This window comes from Nycticebus coucang, chromosome 10 (genome assembly GCF_027406575.1).
Source record: "Nycticebus coucang isolate mNycCou1 chromosome 10, mNycCou1.pri, whole genome shotgun sequence".
Taxonomy (NCBI): Eukaryota; Metazoa; Chordata; class Mammalia; order Primates; family Lorisidae; genus Nycticebus; species Nycticebus coucang.
The window spans coordinates 7,478,649-7,498,755 of record NC_069789.1 but is presented as its reverse complement, the minus strand read 5'-3'; the positions used below and the strand labels follow the sequence as shown (position 1 = coordinate 7,498,755).

The 20,107-nt window shown below is 38.7% G+C and overlaps 1 protein-coding gene across 3 annotated transcripts in view; it reads left to right on the top strand.

The window, feature by feature from the left end:
• Positions 1-20,107, top strand: part of CEP135 (centrosomal protein 135) — an 82,799-nt gene that overhangs the window by 50,668 nt on the left and 12,024 nt on the right. For all 3 annotated transcript variants that reach the window (XM_053607155.1, XM_053607156.1, XM_053607154.1), the window contains exons 16-24: positions 6,223-6,338; positions 6,412-6,566; positions 6,978-7,033; positions 8,058-8,226; positions 9,594-9,704; positions 9,995-10,180; positions 16,526-16,735; positions 17,558-17,760; positions 19,160-19,264. In XM_053607155.1, coding sequence (XP_053463130.1) covers positions 6,223-6,338; positions 6,412-6,566; positions 6,978-7,033; positions 8,058-8,226; positions 9,594-9,704; positions 9,995-10,180; positions 16,526-16,735; positions 17,558-17,760; positions 19,160-19,264 — 1,311 coding nt within the window. The remainder of the gene's footprint in view (positions 1-6,222; positions 6,339-6,411; positions 6,567-6,977; positions 7,034-8,057; positions 8,227-9,593; positions 9,705-9,994; positions 10,181-16,525; positions 16,736-17,557; positions 17,761-19,159; positions 19,265-20,107) is intronic.

Genomic DNA, 20,107 nt, shown 5'->3' with positions numbered 1-20,107 from the left:
ACTAATGATGACTTCTAAAAAATGACAAAACTGAAGGGTTAGTCAAGAATGGATTGAGTATTGCGGAATAATAAGTTGGTGAAAAAGAAAACAAACTCAAGAAATACACCCAGAACTCAAAATGACCCCCCCGAATTTAAAAATTAATAAAAAAGATCTAATATAGAAAAGTAAGAATCACAAAATTATATATAGTAAAATTAAAATAATCAGCAAAAGTAAGAATCAAAGGAATAATTAGGAAAAGAGAGGCCTGAGACTGTAGTTCATAAGAGCTCCCTGATCATCAAATGACTTAAGGAAGTAAGACCAAGAATAAGATGTGTGTGGTGGATTAAAGAATAGTGTATTAGAGACTCATCTAGAATATCTCTAGTTCTGCTGTTACGCTGCTCTGATGACGATCTTGATACGTTAGACTTTAGGAAGAACCAAGATACATGCCTCTTCCCTGTGACCACCACCATTTATTTATTTATTATTTATTTATTTCAAGCTCTACATGTGCCCTCAGAAGAGAGCTAAATGCTCGAGCTTCTCTTCTTCTGGTTTGTGTTTATATTCATCTCCAAAGTACAGATGCCATGGTATATTTGTCACCCAAGATTTCTAGTCTTCCCTTTACTTTTGTGGCCATCTTACTGGATCTAGGGTTTATTTAATCCACTTTGTTTTCCCTTGAAATTTCAGCCAAAACACTTACTGTTTTTTTTTTTTCTTCCAAGAGATTTTTTTTCCAGTCTTAGAAGGCAAATTTTCTGTGTCCTCTTTTGTATAACTTAGCCTTTAGCTCCTTTGGATCTTTCTTTCCTTTCTTCTTATGTTTTTTTTCTTTTGAGACAGAATCTCACTCTGTCACTCTGGGTAGAGTGCCATGGCCTCATAGCTCACAGCAACCTCCAACTCCTGGGTTCAAATGATCCTCTTGCCTCAGGCTTCTGAGTAGCCGTGATCGCAGGCATGTACCACCTGGTTAGATTTTCTTCTTTTTTTCCTTTTTTTTTATTTTTGAGAGAGAGAGTGTGTCTCACTCTGTCCCTCTAGTTAGAGTGCTGTGATGTCAGAGCAACCTCAAACTCAGGTTTGAGCAATCCTCTTGCCTCAGCTCCCAAGTAGCTGGGACTATAGGTGTGCACCACAACACCCAGATAGTTTTTCTATTTTTAGTAGAGATGGGGTCTCACTCTTGCTCAGGTTGGTCTCAAACTCCTGAGCTCAAGCAATCCACTTGCCTCGGCCTCCGTAGTTCTAGGATTACAGGCATGAGCCACCAAGCCTGGCTGGAGTCGTCTTTCTTATCTCAATATCCTTTTCTCTTATAAACTCAATCTGCCTCTTCACTCACCTATGAGTAATTCAGTTACTGTGCCAAAAGAGGGGATTGTAAGAGGGGATTGTGAGAATTTTTCTCTCTGCCTTGCATAACCTAAGGATACTGTGTTATTTTATAACATTGTTTTACTCTGTCAAAAAAATGACTTATCTTGGGCAGTGCCTGTGGCTCAAGGAGTAGGGCGCTGGCCCCATATACCGAGGGTGGTGGGTTCGAGCCTGGCCCCGGCCAAAAACTGCAAAACAAACCCAAAAAAGACTTATCTCCTAGGAAAGTGTATCAGCCACATTCTCCGTATCATTAAGTATTGATGGAACTGTGAGCTCAAGCTACTGGGTCCAACTCCAAAGCAAAACCCAGTACAAACCGTGATTACTGACACCCTGAGGATGCAGAGCTGCATTATCCAAACTTCTTGTCACTTTCTGTATGATTAATAGAACTCTTGGGTGATCTTCAGTCATGTCAAGTTTTCTTTTTCTTGACATGAAGACATTTTAGAAACTTACACTGAGGTAGACGAGGCCTCTGTTAACTTTCCATCTACCTGATGGATCCCTCTTCTCTTTCCTTTCCTACATCAGGCATTTTTAGTCAAATTTCAGAGCCACCAAACAGGTTCACACACAATCTCTCACTGTCCAGATAAGAGAGTCTTTGGTCTTAGTCTCTTGGTATAGCATCAGAAGACATAATACGTAATCCTACTTTCAAACTACATTTGAAAGCTAAATGACTATTGTCTCCTTGACAACATTAGAGCATTTAATGAGACATTGCATGTTATACTCAAAACCAAAGCTTCATAACACTATAAAGCAACTTTTCTCTACCCAGGAAAGATGGCCTATTAGTCCCTGAGAGCATGCTAGCCAGTCTCCAAAGCCAAGGTCTGCAAACTTTTTCTATTACTACACAGTCAATATTTTAGACTGTGTGAGCTATACAGTTTCTGTCATACCTGCTCAACCTGCCATTGGAGCAATAGGAGTCATAGGCAATATATAAATGAAGGAGTGTTGTTGTATTCCAATGCAACTTTATTTATGAACAGTGAGATTTGGATTTTGTATAATTTTCATATGTCACAAGATAATAATTTTCTGTCAGAAAGTGCTTTCAATCATTTGAACAAGTAAAAACCATTTGTAGTTCTCAGGCCTTACACAAATGGGCAGCAGGCCATAGCTTGTCAACTTCTGTTCAAGATAAGTTGTTGCCAGCCCAGTTAGACTAGTAACTTTTTCTCAGTCAACCCCAGGGTAAACATCCTTAAACCTTACAAGTGCTAGTACTGAAGCTCTAAACAATGAGATTCCTAAAGATAACCAGGATCAAATAAATGCTCTCTAAGATTTTTCTGGAAATGACCCTAAACTCTAGTTAGAGTTATGATTATGCCAGTAGCTATGAATTGTTTTAGTTGGATTTGTTTAGATGTATTCAGAAACCAAATGTAACTAGTCTCCTAGTTTCCTTTGAGAAGTATTCATTTGTTAAGGGAACTGAGAACTGTTGTATGTAAGAAAAGAAGGCCCCTAGATTACTTATGACATCTAAACCTGTCTTCTGAACATCCCTAACGCTTTTTCTTAAACCAAAACAGGAAGCAGAGCCCTGAGTGAGAATAGATAAGCTCATGGACTAGAAGTGAAAGGCCAAGGGAACTAGGGCCACCAGTTACAAATCAGTGTCCATTGTGGAAGCCTAAAACAAAGTCCAGCCCTAATCCCTTTTCCCTCTCTGGCTCATCAAGAGATGGTACTGATGAGTAGCCATTCTCAATTACTGGTGGGCCATAAACACAGACTCTCGAGAAATCTCTTTTTCTTTCATAGGCCATTCAAGTTCCAAACTTACCTTCATCAGTTGGAGACTCAGTTTCGTTTTAAAACTTAAAACACTTCTTGTGAATAAAGGATCCTTTAAAACATACCACATCATGAAGGGAAATAATTATTTTGTCCTCTAAAATGAGAGCACGTGTAGGTCCATGTAAGGCAATATAACTGAGGAGCAGGAAGTTCAGACCTACCCAGTCACAGGCCTGATAAGTGGAGAGCTAGGACTGGACCTCAGTTCAGTTTTATCGCTGCTCTCGTTAGTGGAAGTCATCTCTTCCTTTGCTATGCTTATAGCACTTTCAAAACTAAGAAACTGTTCATTTTTCTTGACAACTTAGTTCTCAAAATTTCCTTTCTAAACACCATTATGAACAAATAATATGGCAGTCACTTTTTCCCAGTCAGCTTTGTACTTTAATTCTTTCATAAAGAAGAGTTTTCTTTTAATCACAAAAGTTACTTTCGGTATCTGGTATACAATCTCTGTTTCCTCTCTATACTAGAATATAAAAAGGCAAAGGAATTTTTAGGACTCACCCAGAGGCCTCTTTGTCCTTACATGTATGTCAGTCAAGGTGTTATCACCTTGCTTATGAAGTTAGATGAAAGGGCTCTTTCTACTTAGAATTTGAAGCACTGCCTTTGTGGGCCATTCTGTTTTGGAAAGGACTTTGTCTAGCTTCCTGGAAGACATTTTCCCTTCCATGTAGAAGATGTCAGTCTGCTTATACTTGATATAGAAGGTTTATGATACAGTAGACAAACATTGATAACAGGTAAGACTAGCCTAAATTTAACTTGCTTTGTGACCTTGGACAACTTACTAGTTATTTGTTTCTGTAAAATGGAGATAATAGTGGGATAACAGGTTTTTGTTTTCTTTTTTTAATAGAAAGGATCTTACTTTGTCACCCAGGCTGGAGTACAATGGTGCAATCATAGCTCATTGCAGCCTCAAACTCCTGGGCTCAAGTGATCCTCTCACCTCAGCCTCCTGAGTAGCTGGGACTGTACCACCATGGCTGGCTAATTTCTTTAATTTTTATAGAGATGGGGTCTCACTATGTCAATCAGGCTGATATCAAACTCCTGGCTTCAAGCAGTCCTCCTCCCTCAACCTCCCGGAGTGCTAGGATTAGGTGTGAGCCGCTGCACTCAGCTCAAATTGGGATAATAGTTCTAATTATGGGACTGTTCTAAGAATAAATGAGCTAATGTGTGCAGAGTACCACTCTCTGTTGTTGTATCCACAGAAGGAAAGCTTTAGCATTTAGGAGCAGTCATGTGGACCCATCAGACAGTTTTATGAAGTAAAAATTGCTTGAATCTAGTGTCTTTCTGACTTGGTTTGGTTGTACAGTCAGACCTATGCTGACTGTCCTCCCTACCCCTTGGTCATTGTTCATTTGCTATTAGAACAGTCGTGTGTTTTATATTTCAGAATACCTCAGTATTGCCAGTAAACCTTCTTTATTTCTATAGAGATGTCCCATCTTCCTCTCATGGTTTTGGAATCCAAACCTCCTTCCCAGTAGGCAATTCTAATCTAAGCTACCCTTACTATCTTCTTCCCTGTCTTATTCCCAAAAGGAACCTAATGGGAGTTCCCGATAAGTAGCCTCAGGTAAGAGCCATGTCTTTTCAGCAAGTTAAGGGCTAAAAGCATTCTGAAAACTCTAGGTAACATGAAAGCAAATTCTTGCTGTTAAAGCTACCAGGGACGTTATTTCTGAAAAATTATCTTATTGTCACTGACAGATTTATCTGAAATTATCTTTTGTTATTGACTGCCTAGGCCCCTGTGCATTCTTTCTTTTGCTCCCTGATTCCAGTCTTTAGTCTTAAATCCCCATTGCTCTACAAGCAACGCCTATGTTTCCTGCTTTAGTTGACTACTCTTCCAAAAAGTCAAAATAAAAAGCAATATTAAAAGCTCATTGGGGGGATGGTGCCTGTGGCTCAATGAGTAGAGCGCTGGCCCCATATATTAGAGGTGGCGAGTTCAAACCCAGCCCCCGTCAAAAACTACAACTACAACAAAAAAATAGCTCATTTGGGTCTCAGCGCCTGTAGCTCAGCAGCTAGGGTGCCAGCCACATATACCAGAGCTGGCTGGTTCGAACTCAACCCGGGCCTGCCAAACAACAATGGCAACTACAACTGAAAAAATAGCCGGGTGTTGTGGCAGATGCCTGTAGTCCCAGCTACTTGGGAGGCTGAGGCAAGAGAATTGCTTAAGCCCAAGAGTGGGAGGTTGCTGTGAGCTGTGATGTCACAGCACTCTACCGGGGCCCACATAGTAAGACTCTTGTCTCAAAAAAAAAACAACAAGCTCATTGGTCAGGATGGTTGGGATTTATGGGTAATCCTTTGAAGTGCTGGCCATGCTGTAAGAGTAGAACTTTCCCTTCGTCTCCACTTTTAGAAATAGATTTTAAGGGAAAGGGGGTTGATATTACGAAACTGAGAAGAACTTTAAAACTACCAAGAAGCCTTTAGAAAAGAGTACACAATTACTTTGGTTTTTATACTATATTATTAAGAAGATGGAATCATTTGGGGAAAAAATGGTAGACAGCAAGAAATAATGATATATAATATAATGCCCATGATTACACTGGAAGAGCTTTAAAATGAGAAATAAAAGAAACCTAAAAAATAATTTAAAAAATTTTTAATACTTATTGTTTTAAAAACATTATTTCTTTGGGCCGGGTGTGACAGCTCACGCCTATAATCCTAGCACTGTGGTAGGTCGAGGCAGATGGATTGCCTGAGCTCACAGGTTTGAGACCAGCATGAGCTAGAGCAAGACCCCAAGCTCTAAAACTAGTGAGGTGTTGTGGCAGGTGCCTGTAGTCCCAGCTACTTGGGAGGCTGAGGCAAGAGAATTACTTGAGCTCAAGAGTTTGAGGTTGCTGTGAGCTGTGACACTGGTATTCTACCAAGGGTGACAAAGTAAAACTCTGTCTCAAAAATAAAATAAAATAAATATTTCTTTGAGAGGTAAAGAATGCCATTTGTTTTTGTCCACTGATTCTTCAGGATAGTAAATGAGCAGCTACAGCGGTCACTTGATGACTGTCAGCACCGACTTTCCATAAAAAGAAGTGAACTTGAATCAGCCCATGCACAAATTAAAATGCTGGAAGAAAATCTAGGTGAGTGTTTTAAAATTTTCTTTTTGCTAACGTTCATTTATGTTTTCTAACAAGTATTTCTTTTCATTTATAGATAAACTAAACCTTAAGATGACTTCACAGGATGAGGAGGCTCATGTAATGAAAAAGACCATTGGTGTTATTGATAAAGAAAAAGACTTTCTTCAGGAGACTGTGGATGAGAAGACAGAAAAGATTGCAGATTTGCAGGAAAACCTAGCTAATAAAGTAAGTGATTGTTAAATACTATTTTCAGCATCTGAACAGAAAAAGATTATTTTCTGTTTCAAATATGCAGTTCTTATCACTCACATACAAGTTCCTAAAACTCAGGGCCATGTCTTTCAATATGTTTAAATTTAATTTTATTCCAGTAATTTAAATCTTCAAAATGTAATTTTATCTATTCTTAGAGCATGATTTTATGAGATCTCATTAAAGCAGACCATTTGGGGTGGGTAGAAGCATGCAGAGTGATGTACAGTTGTGTCTTAGATGTACATTTACTTGGAGATTTCTTTTATGACAAAATTTATGTAATTGAACTATATATCTCACTATATAAATGTGATAAATTATAAAAATTTAGACCTTTATGTGTGAATGGTTCAGAATCATATATCTTTATATTTCCTATAGGAAAAGGCTATTGCTCAGATGACAGTAACAGTCTCAGAGTGTGAATTAAGTATAAAGTAAGTAAAGAATGAAATGGTCTCTGGCTTTATTAGAAGCTTTTATCTATTTAGTGCAATCCTGCAATAGGAAAATTTCTTTTTTTACTTTCTCCTTTTTCAAAAATGGCAGCAAAGTTTTCTCACTCTCCCATTTGAAAATATATTACCTTCTTTAGCCTTCTCCCTTTTCTGTCATCAACATTGAAACTCATATGTCTCATTAACTATTCTTCTACGTAGCTATCTGGTCTTTATTTTCATTGTAATTACCCTGTTCAAGCACTAAGCATCAGAATATAGATTACCTTCATAGCCAATCTTGAATTTGTTCTCCATCTCAACCTGTTTTAAACATCATTACAAAATTTTATATTTTATATCTAGTCTCCAGAAAGATTGTAAGCCATTTCAAGATGTAAGTCACTTCTATTCCTTTTACATACCCCTAGTTTTTATGTACTAGTGGAGGTTGTAAATACTTTGTAAATATTTGCCAGTTGGCTATTAGGTACTTCACTCTTAAAACTTAAAAATTTTTTCTTTATTTACTTAGCTTTTGGAATGTACACTTTATTTATTTTTTTTTTGAGACAGAGTCTCACTTATTAACCCTTGGTAGAGTGCTGTGTTGTCACAGCTCACAGCAACCTCCAAATCCTTGGGCTTAGGCAGTGCTCTTGCCTCAGCCTCCCGAGTAGCTGGGACTACAGGCACCCTCCATAACGCTTGGCTATTTTTTTGTTGCAGTTAGGCCAGGGCTGGGTTTGAGCCCACCACCCTAGGTATATGGGGCCAGCACCCTACTCACTGAGCCCACAGGTGCTGCCCTGGAATATACACTTTTTTATGACTTCATTTGCATATAATAATTGGTAGAGATCTTTACCTAATTAATATTTAATGCAATAGTTATAATTTCTTGTATTTCTAATATAGCTTGCATTTTAAGTATACTTAGACTTCAGTAGTTTTTTTTTTTAAATGAACTATACTTTTCCAAAAAGCTTTTTTTCTTATTATTTCTACATCACTCTTACAACAGCCAACTCAAGGAAACAGTGAGTAATCGAGAACGTGAGATAAACAGCCTCCTGCGCCAGCTGGATGCTGCTCGCAAAGAACTTGATGAAGTAGGAAAAGCGAGAGAAATAGCTTTTAAAGAAAACAGAAGATTACAAGATGATTTGGCTACAATGTCGAGAGAAAACCAGGTCTGAACACAATAATTCCTATTCTTTCTTTGCTACGTACTAAAGGTCTAAATTTTTTCTAAAATTTAATGATATGCAGGGCAGCGCCTATAGCTCAATCAGCAAGGACGCCGGCCCCATACACCTAGGGTGGGGGGTTCAAACTCGGCCCAGGCCTGCTAAGTAACAGTGACAACTGCAACCAAAAATAATAATAATAATAAAATTTGGGTGTCACCTGTGGCTCAAAGGGGTAGGGCGCTGGCCCCATATGCCGGAGGTGGTGAGTTCAAGCCCAGCCTCAGCCAAAAACTGCAAAAAAAAAAAAATTTAATGATACGCATTTATAAGCAAAATAAATAATTTTTTAAGGAGGATGGTATTTATTGGGGGTATTAAAAATGTAGTTTAGAGTTCTGCTATAAACACAGTGTGTCTAATGGGTACAAGCATAGTCTTCTCACTATTTTGACCTTTGTTGCAAGGAAAACTAAAGCTAGGAGCATGGAAATCTCTATGGCAAAAACCATTGCCATTCTATTGGATAAGGCCCTCAGCAGTCTCCCAGGGCAGTTTTTGTGTTTAAAAGACACGTGATGGAGTATAATTATTTGTGTTACTTCCATTGGCTTACAGATAACATCTGTAAAATAGATGAATACATATTTTAGAATGACAAATATTGAAAGGTACTGGTTTTATTTGTATGGATTTATTAAAGGATTATATCAAGACAACCAGTGATTTTCCTGTTTTAAATATTTTATGTTTTTAAAAAACTAAATAAAATAATACTTCAGCATTGTTCCGTATAAAGTATATTGCTCTTATATGAATTTCTTTTAAATGCCAACCCCTGACCTAGCTATCCTTTCATATAAATGCCCAGATATATGGTCAGAACTATTGTGGGAGATGTGTGGTAAGATTTGGTGAAAAAGTCAAGATCAAGCTCAGGGCCTGTAGCACAGTGTACGGTGCCAGACACATGCACCGAGGCTGGAGAGTTCGAACCCTGCCTGGGCCAGCTAAACAACAATGACAACTGCAACAAAAAAATAACCGGGCGTTGTATCAGGTGCCTGTAGTCTTAGGCACTTGGGAGGCTGAGGCAAGAGAATTGCTTAAGCCCAAGAGTAGGAGTTTGCCGTGAGCTATGACGCAACAGTACTCTACCGAGGGCAACATAGTGAGACTCTGTCTCAAAAAACAATAAAAAAAAGTCAATATCAGCCAGGAAAAATATATGAAATAATCCTTAGAAACAGTTTTTTCCTCTTTTCGTACTCTCTCATATTCCCTAATTCCAAGAGAGCTATTTAAATATCAATAGAATCTATTTGGTGCTGTGTTCATTTTAGATTTGTCTTTAATTTTCTAATTTATAGGAAATCTCATTGGAATTGGAAACAGCAGTACAAGAAAAAGAAGATATGAAGAATAGAGTTCACAGTTACATAACTGAGGTGTCACGATGGGAAAGCTTAATGGCTACCAAGGTGAAAAAACATTAAGTTGGACTTCAGAGTGATTTTTTTTTTTAAACTTGTTCATGTTTGTTTATTGTTTCCACTATTAGATATCAAGCATTTGAGAATGGAGATCCTGCCTACTGTCTTTATATTTCTCCATAGATCTTAATATAGTACCTGCACAGATAGCTTATGCTTCATAAAGTAGAATAGAATTCCTGGGGGTGCGTGTGTGTGTGCGCGTGTGTATTTATGATTGAGTGTTCCAGTGAGTGACAGTTACTAATTTAGAAACAATTTTGTTATGCTCAAACCAGGAAAAAGAAAATCAAGATTTGTTAGACAGATTTCAGATGCTTCATAACCGTGCAGAAGACTGGGAGGTGAAAGCCCATCAGGCTGAGGGAGAAAGCAGCTCCGTCCGACTGGAACTTCTTTCTATTGACACAGAGAGGAGACACCTTCGAGAGAGAGTGGAGCTATTAGAAAAAGAAATTCAAGAGGTAATAAATTCACTTGTCTGTAAAGATATTATTTACTAAAACAAAACATTCAGAGATACTTTATTGACAAGAGATTGTAAGCATTCATAAAATCAAGTTCAGTGGTAATGTTTTTGTCATTCTGGTAATTTGCTTAGGAGGCCCATTACCTTTTCTTTTACCATTTTAAAGTGTACAGTGCTATACCCTTAAGTACATTCCCAATGGTGTGTAGCTATTGTCACCCTCTGTCTCCAGTGCTTGTCATCTTCTTGGGAAACTCCACACCCATTAAACACTAACTCTTTGTTCTCCCCGACCCTGTCCCCTGGCAACCACCGTACTTTGTGTCTTTATGAATTTGACTTACTTTAGGTACCTCACGTAAGTGGAATCGTTTAATATTTGTCCTTTGGTGACTGGCTTGTTTCACTCAGCCTTAATGTTCACTTCCTCAGTGTTCGTCCATGCTGGTGTGTGGGTCAGAATTTCATTCTTTTTAGGGCTGAATAACAATTCACTGTGTGCATGTACCACATTTTGTTTATCCATTCATGTCAGTGGATATTTGGTTTGTTTCTACCTCTGGCTATTGAGAATAATGCTGCTTTGGGGCGGCGCCTGTGGCTCAGTCGGTGGGGCGCCAGCCCCATATACCGAGGGTGGCGGGTTCAAGCCCGGCCCCGGCCAAACTGCAACCAAAAAATAGCCAGGCGTTGTGGCGGGCGCCTGTAGTCCCAGCTACTCGGGAGGCTGAGGCAAGAGAATCACTTAAGCCCAGGAGTTGGAGGTTGCTGTGAGCTGTGTGAGGCCACGGCACTCTACCGAGGGCCATAAAGTAGACTCTGTCTCTACAAAAAAAAAAAAAAGAATAATGCTGCTTTGAACACGGGTATGCAGGTATCTCTTCAAGTCATGGCTTTCACTTTTGTGTGTATGCTCAGAAGTGGAATTTCTAAATCACATGATCATTCTGTTTCATTTTTTGAGAAACAGCCATTTCGTTTTCCACAGGGACTGCATCAATTTATATTTCCACCAGTAAGCAATACACAAGGGTTTTAGCTTCTTCATATACTTGCCAACATTTATAATTTTTTCCTTCTTTTTTGTTTTTTGTTTTTAATACATACTAGCCATCTTAATGGAGGAGAAGAGATATCTCATTGTGATTCTGATTTACATTTTCGTTATGATTAGTGATGCTGAGCATCTTTTCATTGTTCATTGACTATTTGTATATCTTCTTTAGAGATATGCCTTTTTTTTTTTTTTTTTTCTTTTGAGAGATATGCCTTTTATTCATAACTTTGTTTTTGTTTCTTGTTGAGACAGGGTCTTGCTCTGTTGCCTAGGCTAGAGCACAGTGGAGTAGTGGAGTCATCATAGCTCACAGCAACTTCAAATTCCTGGGCTTAAGTGATCCTTCTGCCTAAGCCTCCTAAGTAGCTAATTTATTTTTTAAAAGATGGGGTCTTGCTGGGCGGTGCCTGTGGCTCAAGGAGTAGGGCGCTGGCCCCTTATACCGGGGGTGGCAGGTTCAAGCCTGTCCCTGGCCAAAACGGCAAAAAAAAGAAGATGGGGCCTTGATGTGTTGCTCAGGATGATCTGGGACTCCTGACTTCAAGAAACCCTCCCATCCTGGCCTCACAAAGTGCTAGAATTATTGGAATGAGCCACCACACCCAGGCCTTTTGTTCCTTTTTAATCAGTTGTTTTTCATTGTTGTGGAGTTGTAGGAGTTCTTTATATATTCTGGAGATTAATACCTTATTAACTATGTGATTTGCAAGTATTTTCTGCCATCTTATGGGTTGCCTTTTCACTCTGGTGGAATACTAATTTGTTGTATAAGTTTTTAATTTTTTTGAAGTCTAATTTATTTTTTCTTTTGTTGCATATACTTAGATGTCATATCCAATAAATCATTGCTAAATCCAGTGTCAAGAAGCTTTTCCCCCATGTTTTCTTCTAAGAGATGTATAGCTTTAGCTCTTATGTTCAAATTTTTGATCCATTTTGGGTCAATTTTTACAAATAGCATAAAGTAAGGGTCCACCATCATTTTTTGCTTGTGGATTTAAATAAGCTTTTGTCATAAAGATTGTCTTTTAAAAATCTTGTAATAAAATTTTGAGTTTAGTAAAAATTAGGAACCCTGGGTTAGACTGACACAGAATAGGCAGCCAGTTGTTTTGTTTGTTTTTTTTTTTTTTGGTATAGTTCTATAATCTTGATCTTTTAGGAGAAAGTATTGACTTCGTAGTAGACAGAATTATGGTCTTCAGAAAGGTACTTTTACATGCTAACGCCCAGTATCTTATTTGGAAATAGTGTCTTTGCAGGTAGAATCAAGTTAAAATGAGTTCATAATGGGTTAAGTTGAACACTAAGTCAGTGACTGATATCCTTACAAAAGGAGAGACATTTGGACACAAGACACAGGAGAATACCACGTGAAGATGGAGGCAGGGGTTGGAGTGATGTGTCTACAAGTCGAGGAACACCAAGAGTTACCAGTAGTCACCAGAAACCAGGAGAAAGGCCTGGGACAAATTCTGCTTCAGGAACCAAACACGCCAACACCTGAAGTTCTAGCCTTCAGAATTATGAGGGAATAAGCTTGTTATTTAAGCCACCCAATTTGTGACAGTTTGTTACAGCAATGTTAGGAAACTAATAGATTTTGGTACTAGAAAGTGGATCGCTCCAGTTACAAACATCTAAAAACACAAAACTGGCTTTGGGACTGGTTAATGGGTAGAGACTGGAAGAGTTTTGAGGTGCTTGATTGAAAAAGCCCCATTTCTCAATTTATTATCGCCAAGATGTGGAAACAACCTAAACGCCCATCAACCCAGGAATGGATTAACAAACTGTAATATATGTACTATATGGAATGCTGTCTAGGCATTAAAAAGATGGAGACTTTGCATCTTTTGTATTAACCTGGATGGAATTGAAACACATTCTTCTTAGCAAAGTATCACAAAAATGGAAAAGCAAATATCCAATGTACTCAATATTAATATGCAGCCAGTAGATGATCTAATTTATGCCCATATAGGAGAAAAACTTAATTCAATTCAAGTTGTGGGGAGGGGCGATAAGGGAGAGGGGTGGGGGTTGGGCGTGCTCCCACTTAATCGGCACAATGTAAAGGTATTGGCACATCTCTTAGGTGTGGGACACAACTTATAAGGGGGACCTTATGTAAACATACAAAGTATTGTAACCTAGTTGTTTGTACCCTCATGTTAACCGGACATAAAAAAAGAAAAAGGAGGGCGGTGCCTGTGGCTCAGTGAGTAGGGCGCCGGCCCCATATGCCAAGGGTGGCGGGTTCAAACCCAGCCCCGGCCAAACTGCAACAAAAAAATAGCCGGGCATTGTGGCGGGCGCCTGTAGTCCCAGCTGCTCGGGAGGCTGAGGCAAGAGAATCGCGTAAGCCCAGGAGTTGGAGGTTGCTGTGAGCTGAATGACACCACGGCACTCTACCAAGGGCCATAAAGTGAGACTCTGTCTCTACAAAAAAAAAAAGGAAAGAAAAAGCCCCACTTACCTTGAAGAGATATGTGGTATAAACATGGGCATTAAAGGCAGTTGTGAGGACTTAGAAAAAAAGAGAGGAGAGCTATGGAAGAAACTTGGGTCCTTTATAGCATACATATATCGTCATGAATGGAGTTTTGCCAGAAATAAAAATATTTCTTCCAGTGAGGTGTCAGATGAAATTGAGGAACATGTGTTGGATGCTAGAGGAAAGATAACACTTGTTAAAAAGGGATAATGAACTTGGCTAAATGTCTACATGGTTATGGTTTATTGTCAAGAAGAAGGAACTTGTAAGTGATGAACGTGGACATTCAGCTGAGGAGATTTCCAAGTATGGAGGCTGGTTTCTCCTCGTTGCTTTTAGTAAAATGTGAGAGGAAAGAGAGAAATTGATAAAGTAATTGCTAAGGAACCAGCCTACCCCCTGGTAGGAATATTGGAATGGAGTGAATTTATTTTGTGCATGGGAATGACATGAATTGGGGGGGAGGGGACCAGAGGGTAGAGGTAGAAATGTGTCCATGATTTTAGAAAATCCTCAGCCTCACATGCCCTGGAGATAGGGCCAAGAGTGTGGGTAGCAACCTCCTGGGGAAGAGATTAGGTATGTGACTCACGAGTTCAGCCAGTAGTTGTCTCAGTCAGCAACCCACCATCAGCTGACAGAAGAAGTTGGACTTCTGGGGCCCTGCTAGCAGAAAGCAGGCCATAGAAGCACGTGGCTACAAACATGTTCATCTTCACAAGGGTAGTGCAGAGTCCAGCAGGGCTGCAGGGCATCTCTGAGGCTTACGGCACAGCTGCTGCCACCACAAGCCCAGAGGGCCAAGGCCCAAGGGATGAGGCCTCCTTGGTTCCAGAGGGCAGAGCCACCAGCCCTGAGAGCCCAGAGCGTGAGGCTGTAGCTGAACGTTGAAATCCAGTGGAGCCAGCCTGGTGAGCCCAGAGGACAGCATTGAGCCACAGACTGGTCCTAGGCCTTAGAAGCTATTGTAATTTGGCCTGTTTGCTTGCAAACTTACTTTGGACTAATATAATAACTCTTTTATTCCTTACATTTTCTTTGCTTTCAGAATGGGACTGTCTAGTCTATGCCTGTCCTGCCATTATATTCTGGAAGCAGATAACTTGTTTTCTAGTGCTAAGGTGTATAGATAAAGAGGAATTTTGTCCCAAGGGGTACTATACTCAGAGTCTCACTCATACCTGTTTCACATGATGCTTAGGTGAGATCTTTGGACTTAGACTTGGTGCTAGAATATTGGAATGGAGTGAATTTATTTTGTGCATGAATGGGGGTGGGGACCAGAGGGTAGAGGTAGAAATGTGTCCACCACAAAGATATATTGAAATCCTAACCCCCAATACCTGTGAATGTGATCTTACTTGGAAAGAGGGTCTTTGCAGGTGTGATCAAGTTAAGATGAGGCCATGCTGTGTTAAGGCAAGCCATAACCTTGTGAATAAATGGTGTCCTTAAAAGATTTGGAGGGAAATTTGGACACAGAAGATACAAGAAAGAGCTGTGTAAAGATGGAGATGGAGATTGGAGTGATGAACACCGTGGACTACCAGTAACCAACAGAAGATAGGGGAGCGGTGGGACAGATCCTCTCTCAGAACCTTCAGAAGAAGCCAACTCTCCCAACACCTGAATTTTGAACTTCTGTCCTTCAGAACTGAAGGAATAGATTTCTATTGGTTTAAGCACCCCAGTTTGTCTTAATTTGTTATGACAACCTTAAGAAGCCAATACACGGGAGGCTGAGGCAAGAGAATCGCTTAAGCCCAGGAGTTGGAGGTTGCTGTGAGCTGTGTGAGGCCACGGCACTCTACCGAGGGCCATAAAGTGACACTCTGTCTCTACAAAAAAAAAAAAAAAAGAAGCCAATACACTACCTGGACAAGTTTTTTCTGTTAAGAAAAGTATACTATTTAAAGGAATGCTTTTCAGCCTTCAAATGAGTTTCTCAGAAACTGTTCTTTAATTCTTTTGTTCTTTGTCATTGTTCATGTTCCTAATGTAATATATGAAATTATGTTTATTATGTTTGGGGAACTTTATTAATATTTAGAAAATTCAAATATTTACTTCTGTGTAACTGTTTAAATGTATTAAAGTTCACAGCACAATATTTGACTTTTAATGTTGATTGCTTTCAGTAGTCTTAAAATAATTTCATTTTTCAAGTATGAAATTCTTTCTAAAATCTAGTAGAATTTATGTCACTTTTCATTGATCAAATTGTGAAAATTTTCAAATGTAGATTATTCCAGGAGAAAAATCTTTATCAGTTTTTCAAATTTTGCTCATTATTTCAGCATTATTAAAATTTTATAAAGTTTTATAGTATTAACTTAAATTTAAATATGACTTCAGGTATTTAGCTTCAAAATAAACCCCATTTTTGAAGCTTAGAATTTAACTGAAGATAGTTGGGGAATGGTAAGATATTTGTTACTTTTTCTTGAGAAGGCATTATTATCATTAAGAGAATTTATAAAAGAAAAACTTAATATAACTTCAAAAATCCCTCATATTCACCATACCCTGACACAATAATTCTTGTCTTTGTATCTTCCAAATATATACTTGAGGTACGTAATTACCATGAGTAGTAATTACATACAATTTCTCTTGTTAAGTATTAAAGAGGCCATTTTTAAATAGCAGGCAACCTCCTGAGTATTTAAACAATGCAGAAATTGGCTCTCAGAGTTCTCTGAAGTGAGCTTGTGGATGCAAAGATGCAAGCGCTTAAAATTATTGGCTTATGTTAACTTTTTACCTGTTGCTTTTTCTTTTTTCAGCACATAAATGCTCATCATGCTTATGAGTCTCAGATCTCATCAATGGCAAAAGCTATGTCTAGATTAGAAGAAGAGCTGAGACGTCAAGAAGACGACAAAGCAGCAGTTTTAAATGATATGTCTTCTCTGAGAGAACTTTGCATTAAGCTTGATTCAGGCAAAGATATTATGACCCAACAATTGAATTCTAAAAACCTGGAGTTTGAGAGGGTAAGAGCAAAAGAGAGGTTATCTTGGCACATGGTTTTATGGAGCCCTACTCAGCTGTTTTACTTTACCACTCACTATCCAGTAGATTTCTTCCCCTTTGAAGCAGTTACCTTTGACTACAAGATTTTCACAACTGTATTTGACCACTAGATTCTTTGTGAAGATTTCCCTGGCAATCATGGTAATGAAATTAGGTGGTGTTTTGAAACAGATGAGTATTGGGAGATGCTGAATTTTCTAGTTGTAGATTGGAACATATCCCACTACATTCTTTCTCTGTTTAAAAGTTAAGATTGAATGCTTTCTCGATGGAATATTTTTCCTAATGAAGATCTCAAGGTGTTGAAGTCTTAAACAATTAGCTAGAACCTTTTATTCTCAGACCTCGGCATTTCTTAGGCAACCTAATAGGTGTTTTCAAACATGAGTGTTTGCAGTTTTCACTCATCTGCTAGTATCTTCATTTTCAGGTGCTGAGAAGCTGCAATAGTGGCCTGTGTAGCCAGAATAATTAAGTGATAAATCAGAGGGCCTTATTGCCTAATAGTGGCTACATTTTAGGATCTTGACAAGTTAGCATAACTGAAAACTGTTTGAGTATTGGAGTGGATCTTATGACCAAGTAAGATGTTTTTAAAAGTAACAGAGATTGTTTTGAAAATAAAATGTTTTTCCTATAGTTAAATGTTTTAAAATCTTTAACCAGTACTCAAAATGAAATAACTGATAGGTGAATAGCTCTGCAGAGTATTGTCAGATAAATAATTTTTCAGAGTAAGTCTAAAATTGCACTGAAGTAATCTTACTTTGTTTTTCCTGTAGGCTGTAGTGGAATTAGAAAATGTAAAATCAGAAACAGACCTGTTGAAAAAACAATTGTCAAATGAGAGACAAACTGTTAAAAACCTCGAATCATTGTTGGCTACAAATAGAGATAAAGAATTTCATTCTCATTTAACTTCCCACGAGAAGGATACAGAAATTCAGCTACTTAAAGAGAAGTTAACCCTTTCAGAAAGCAAATTGTAAGTGTTATACGTCAACCTATGTGAGGAAAATAGCTTGTCAAAAATAACTGTTCAGTTTTTTTTGAGGAGGGAGAAAGGTATAGAGGGTCTGAAAGGTTGGCACAGAACTTTTGCCTTAATGCATCGGCTGCTTTAGGGAATTCGGGGGAATGGCTCAAGAGAGACGTCATGTTTGGAGATGCAGATTTGTTTATCTTCATAGAGGTAGTGCAGTGGGAGTGACAGAAGAGCAACCGTTAGGAAAGTGCCTGAATTTGAGGAAAGAATAGAGTCAGTGAAGAAAAAAACATCTCAGGATGGGAAGAGGCAGCTGTGTCTCATGCTGTAGACTGGGAAAAAGACTTAGAAAAGGCCAGGAGATTTGACCCTCGTAATTTGATTGAGGAAGGATATTGGCTGTTTACCTTTTTTTGGAATGGAGAGGTTTGGGGATGTTTGTTAGAAAGGGGGAGGAATCCCGGAGTAAATACTACAGGTAGAAGAATATGCTTTTAAAAGGAATGAAAAATACTTCTCTTTCTGGCTCAGTGCCCGTAGCATAGTGGTTACTGCGTCAGCCACATACATCAAGGGTGGCAGGTTCGAATCCGGCCCATGCCAGCTAAACAACAATGACAACTGCAACAACAACAATAAAAAAATAGCCGGGCCTTGTGGCGGGCACCTGTAGTCCCAGCTCCTTGGGAGGCTGAGGCAAGAAAATCGCTTAAGCCCAAGAGTAGTAGGTTGCTGTGAGCTGTGATGCCATGGCACTCTACCCAGGGCGACATAGTGAGACTCTGGCTAAAAAAAAAAAAAAAAAAAATTTCTGTTTCTGAGACAAGAGTCAAGATGAGCTAATGAAGATACTTTCTAGGTCATGTCTTCTACAAATTTGTAGCCCCCGTATCACTGGACTACCTAACACATACTAGAATAGAAATTCAGTAAATGTTAAGTTAACCAGATGATAAAAATAAACTTCACGATAGAAGCTCTGGAAGTTTAGAGAATTATCATTATAAGATCTTGATTTTTCTTTTTCTATCCTTAAGTGTCACCCCCATTTCTATTGATAAAAAATCTATAGCACTTGACTCCACAAAACAGACCTTTTTTTTGTGTGTGTGTGTGTAGAGACAGAGTCTTACTTTATCACCCTCGATAGAGTGCCATGGTGTCACACAGCTCACAGCAATCTCCAACTCTTGTTAGGCAATTCTCTCGCCTTAGCTTCCCGAGTAGCTGGGACTACAGGCGCCCGCCACAATGCCCAGCTATTTTTTTGTTGCAGTTTGGCCAGGGCCAGGTTTGAACCCACCACCCTTGGTATAAGGGGCCAGTGCCCAATGCAGCCACAGGTGCTACCCAAACAGACCTTTTTTATATCTTTCTTTGATTTTAAATTTCTTTTCAGAACTAGTCAAAACCGGGAAAATACCATGCTGCGATCTAAAGTGGCACAGTTAGAAACAGATTATGATGCTCTGAAAAGACAGATTGCAACTGAAAGATACGAACGGTAAGAAAAAAGTTTTAGCATTGGACAGTGTTTTTATGTATTTCCTATTTTATTCCAAAAAGGATTTAGTATGGCTTACAAATAACAAAAACTTTTTTTAGGTTATATACAAATTTCTTTGGTAATTCTTCTGTCTAATAAGGCAAGAAGTATTGTGGAAGATGATGTTCCTGCAGTATATGAAATAGCAAGTAGTGTATAAATATTTCTTATGTCATTGCACAAGGCAAACTTAGGGCATTATTTCAAAGGATATACATAAGGGGTCAGCAGCAATCCCTGTAAGAGCTCCCAAATGTACAGTCCTAGTAAGAAGCTCTAAATACACATCCTGTGATGTTAGTGACCAGATGACAAACAATATGCTGGACACTATGTACACATCAGATTAATTCTATCAACAATCGATTATTGTGTAACACCAAGGTCACACAAATAGTAAATGGCAGAGCTAAGACTAAAATCCAGGCAGGTCTAATTCTGAAGCCTGTGGTCTTAACCTGTACAGTACTTTCCCTACAGTTTAGTAATGTTTATACTTTTACAAACAGGAATAAGATCTGCTTTAATAATTAAAATTGAAGTCTAATTTTCAAATCAATTGCTGAATTACTTTCATTACTCTTTCATTACTATATTAATACCACAGGCATAGGCTTTCTAGTGATTTTTTTTTTTTTCCCACATAGTAGGTAGTGGTCAAAATGCTTATTAGGTCATTTGTCAATTTTTGAGTTCTATTCTTACCCATTGACATCAAAACTTCTTTTTTAGGCCAGGCACAGTGGCTCACGCCTGTAATCCTAGCACTCTGGGAGGCCAAGATGGGTGGATCGCCTGAGC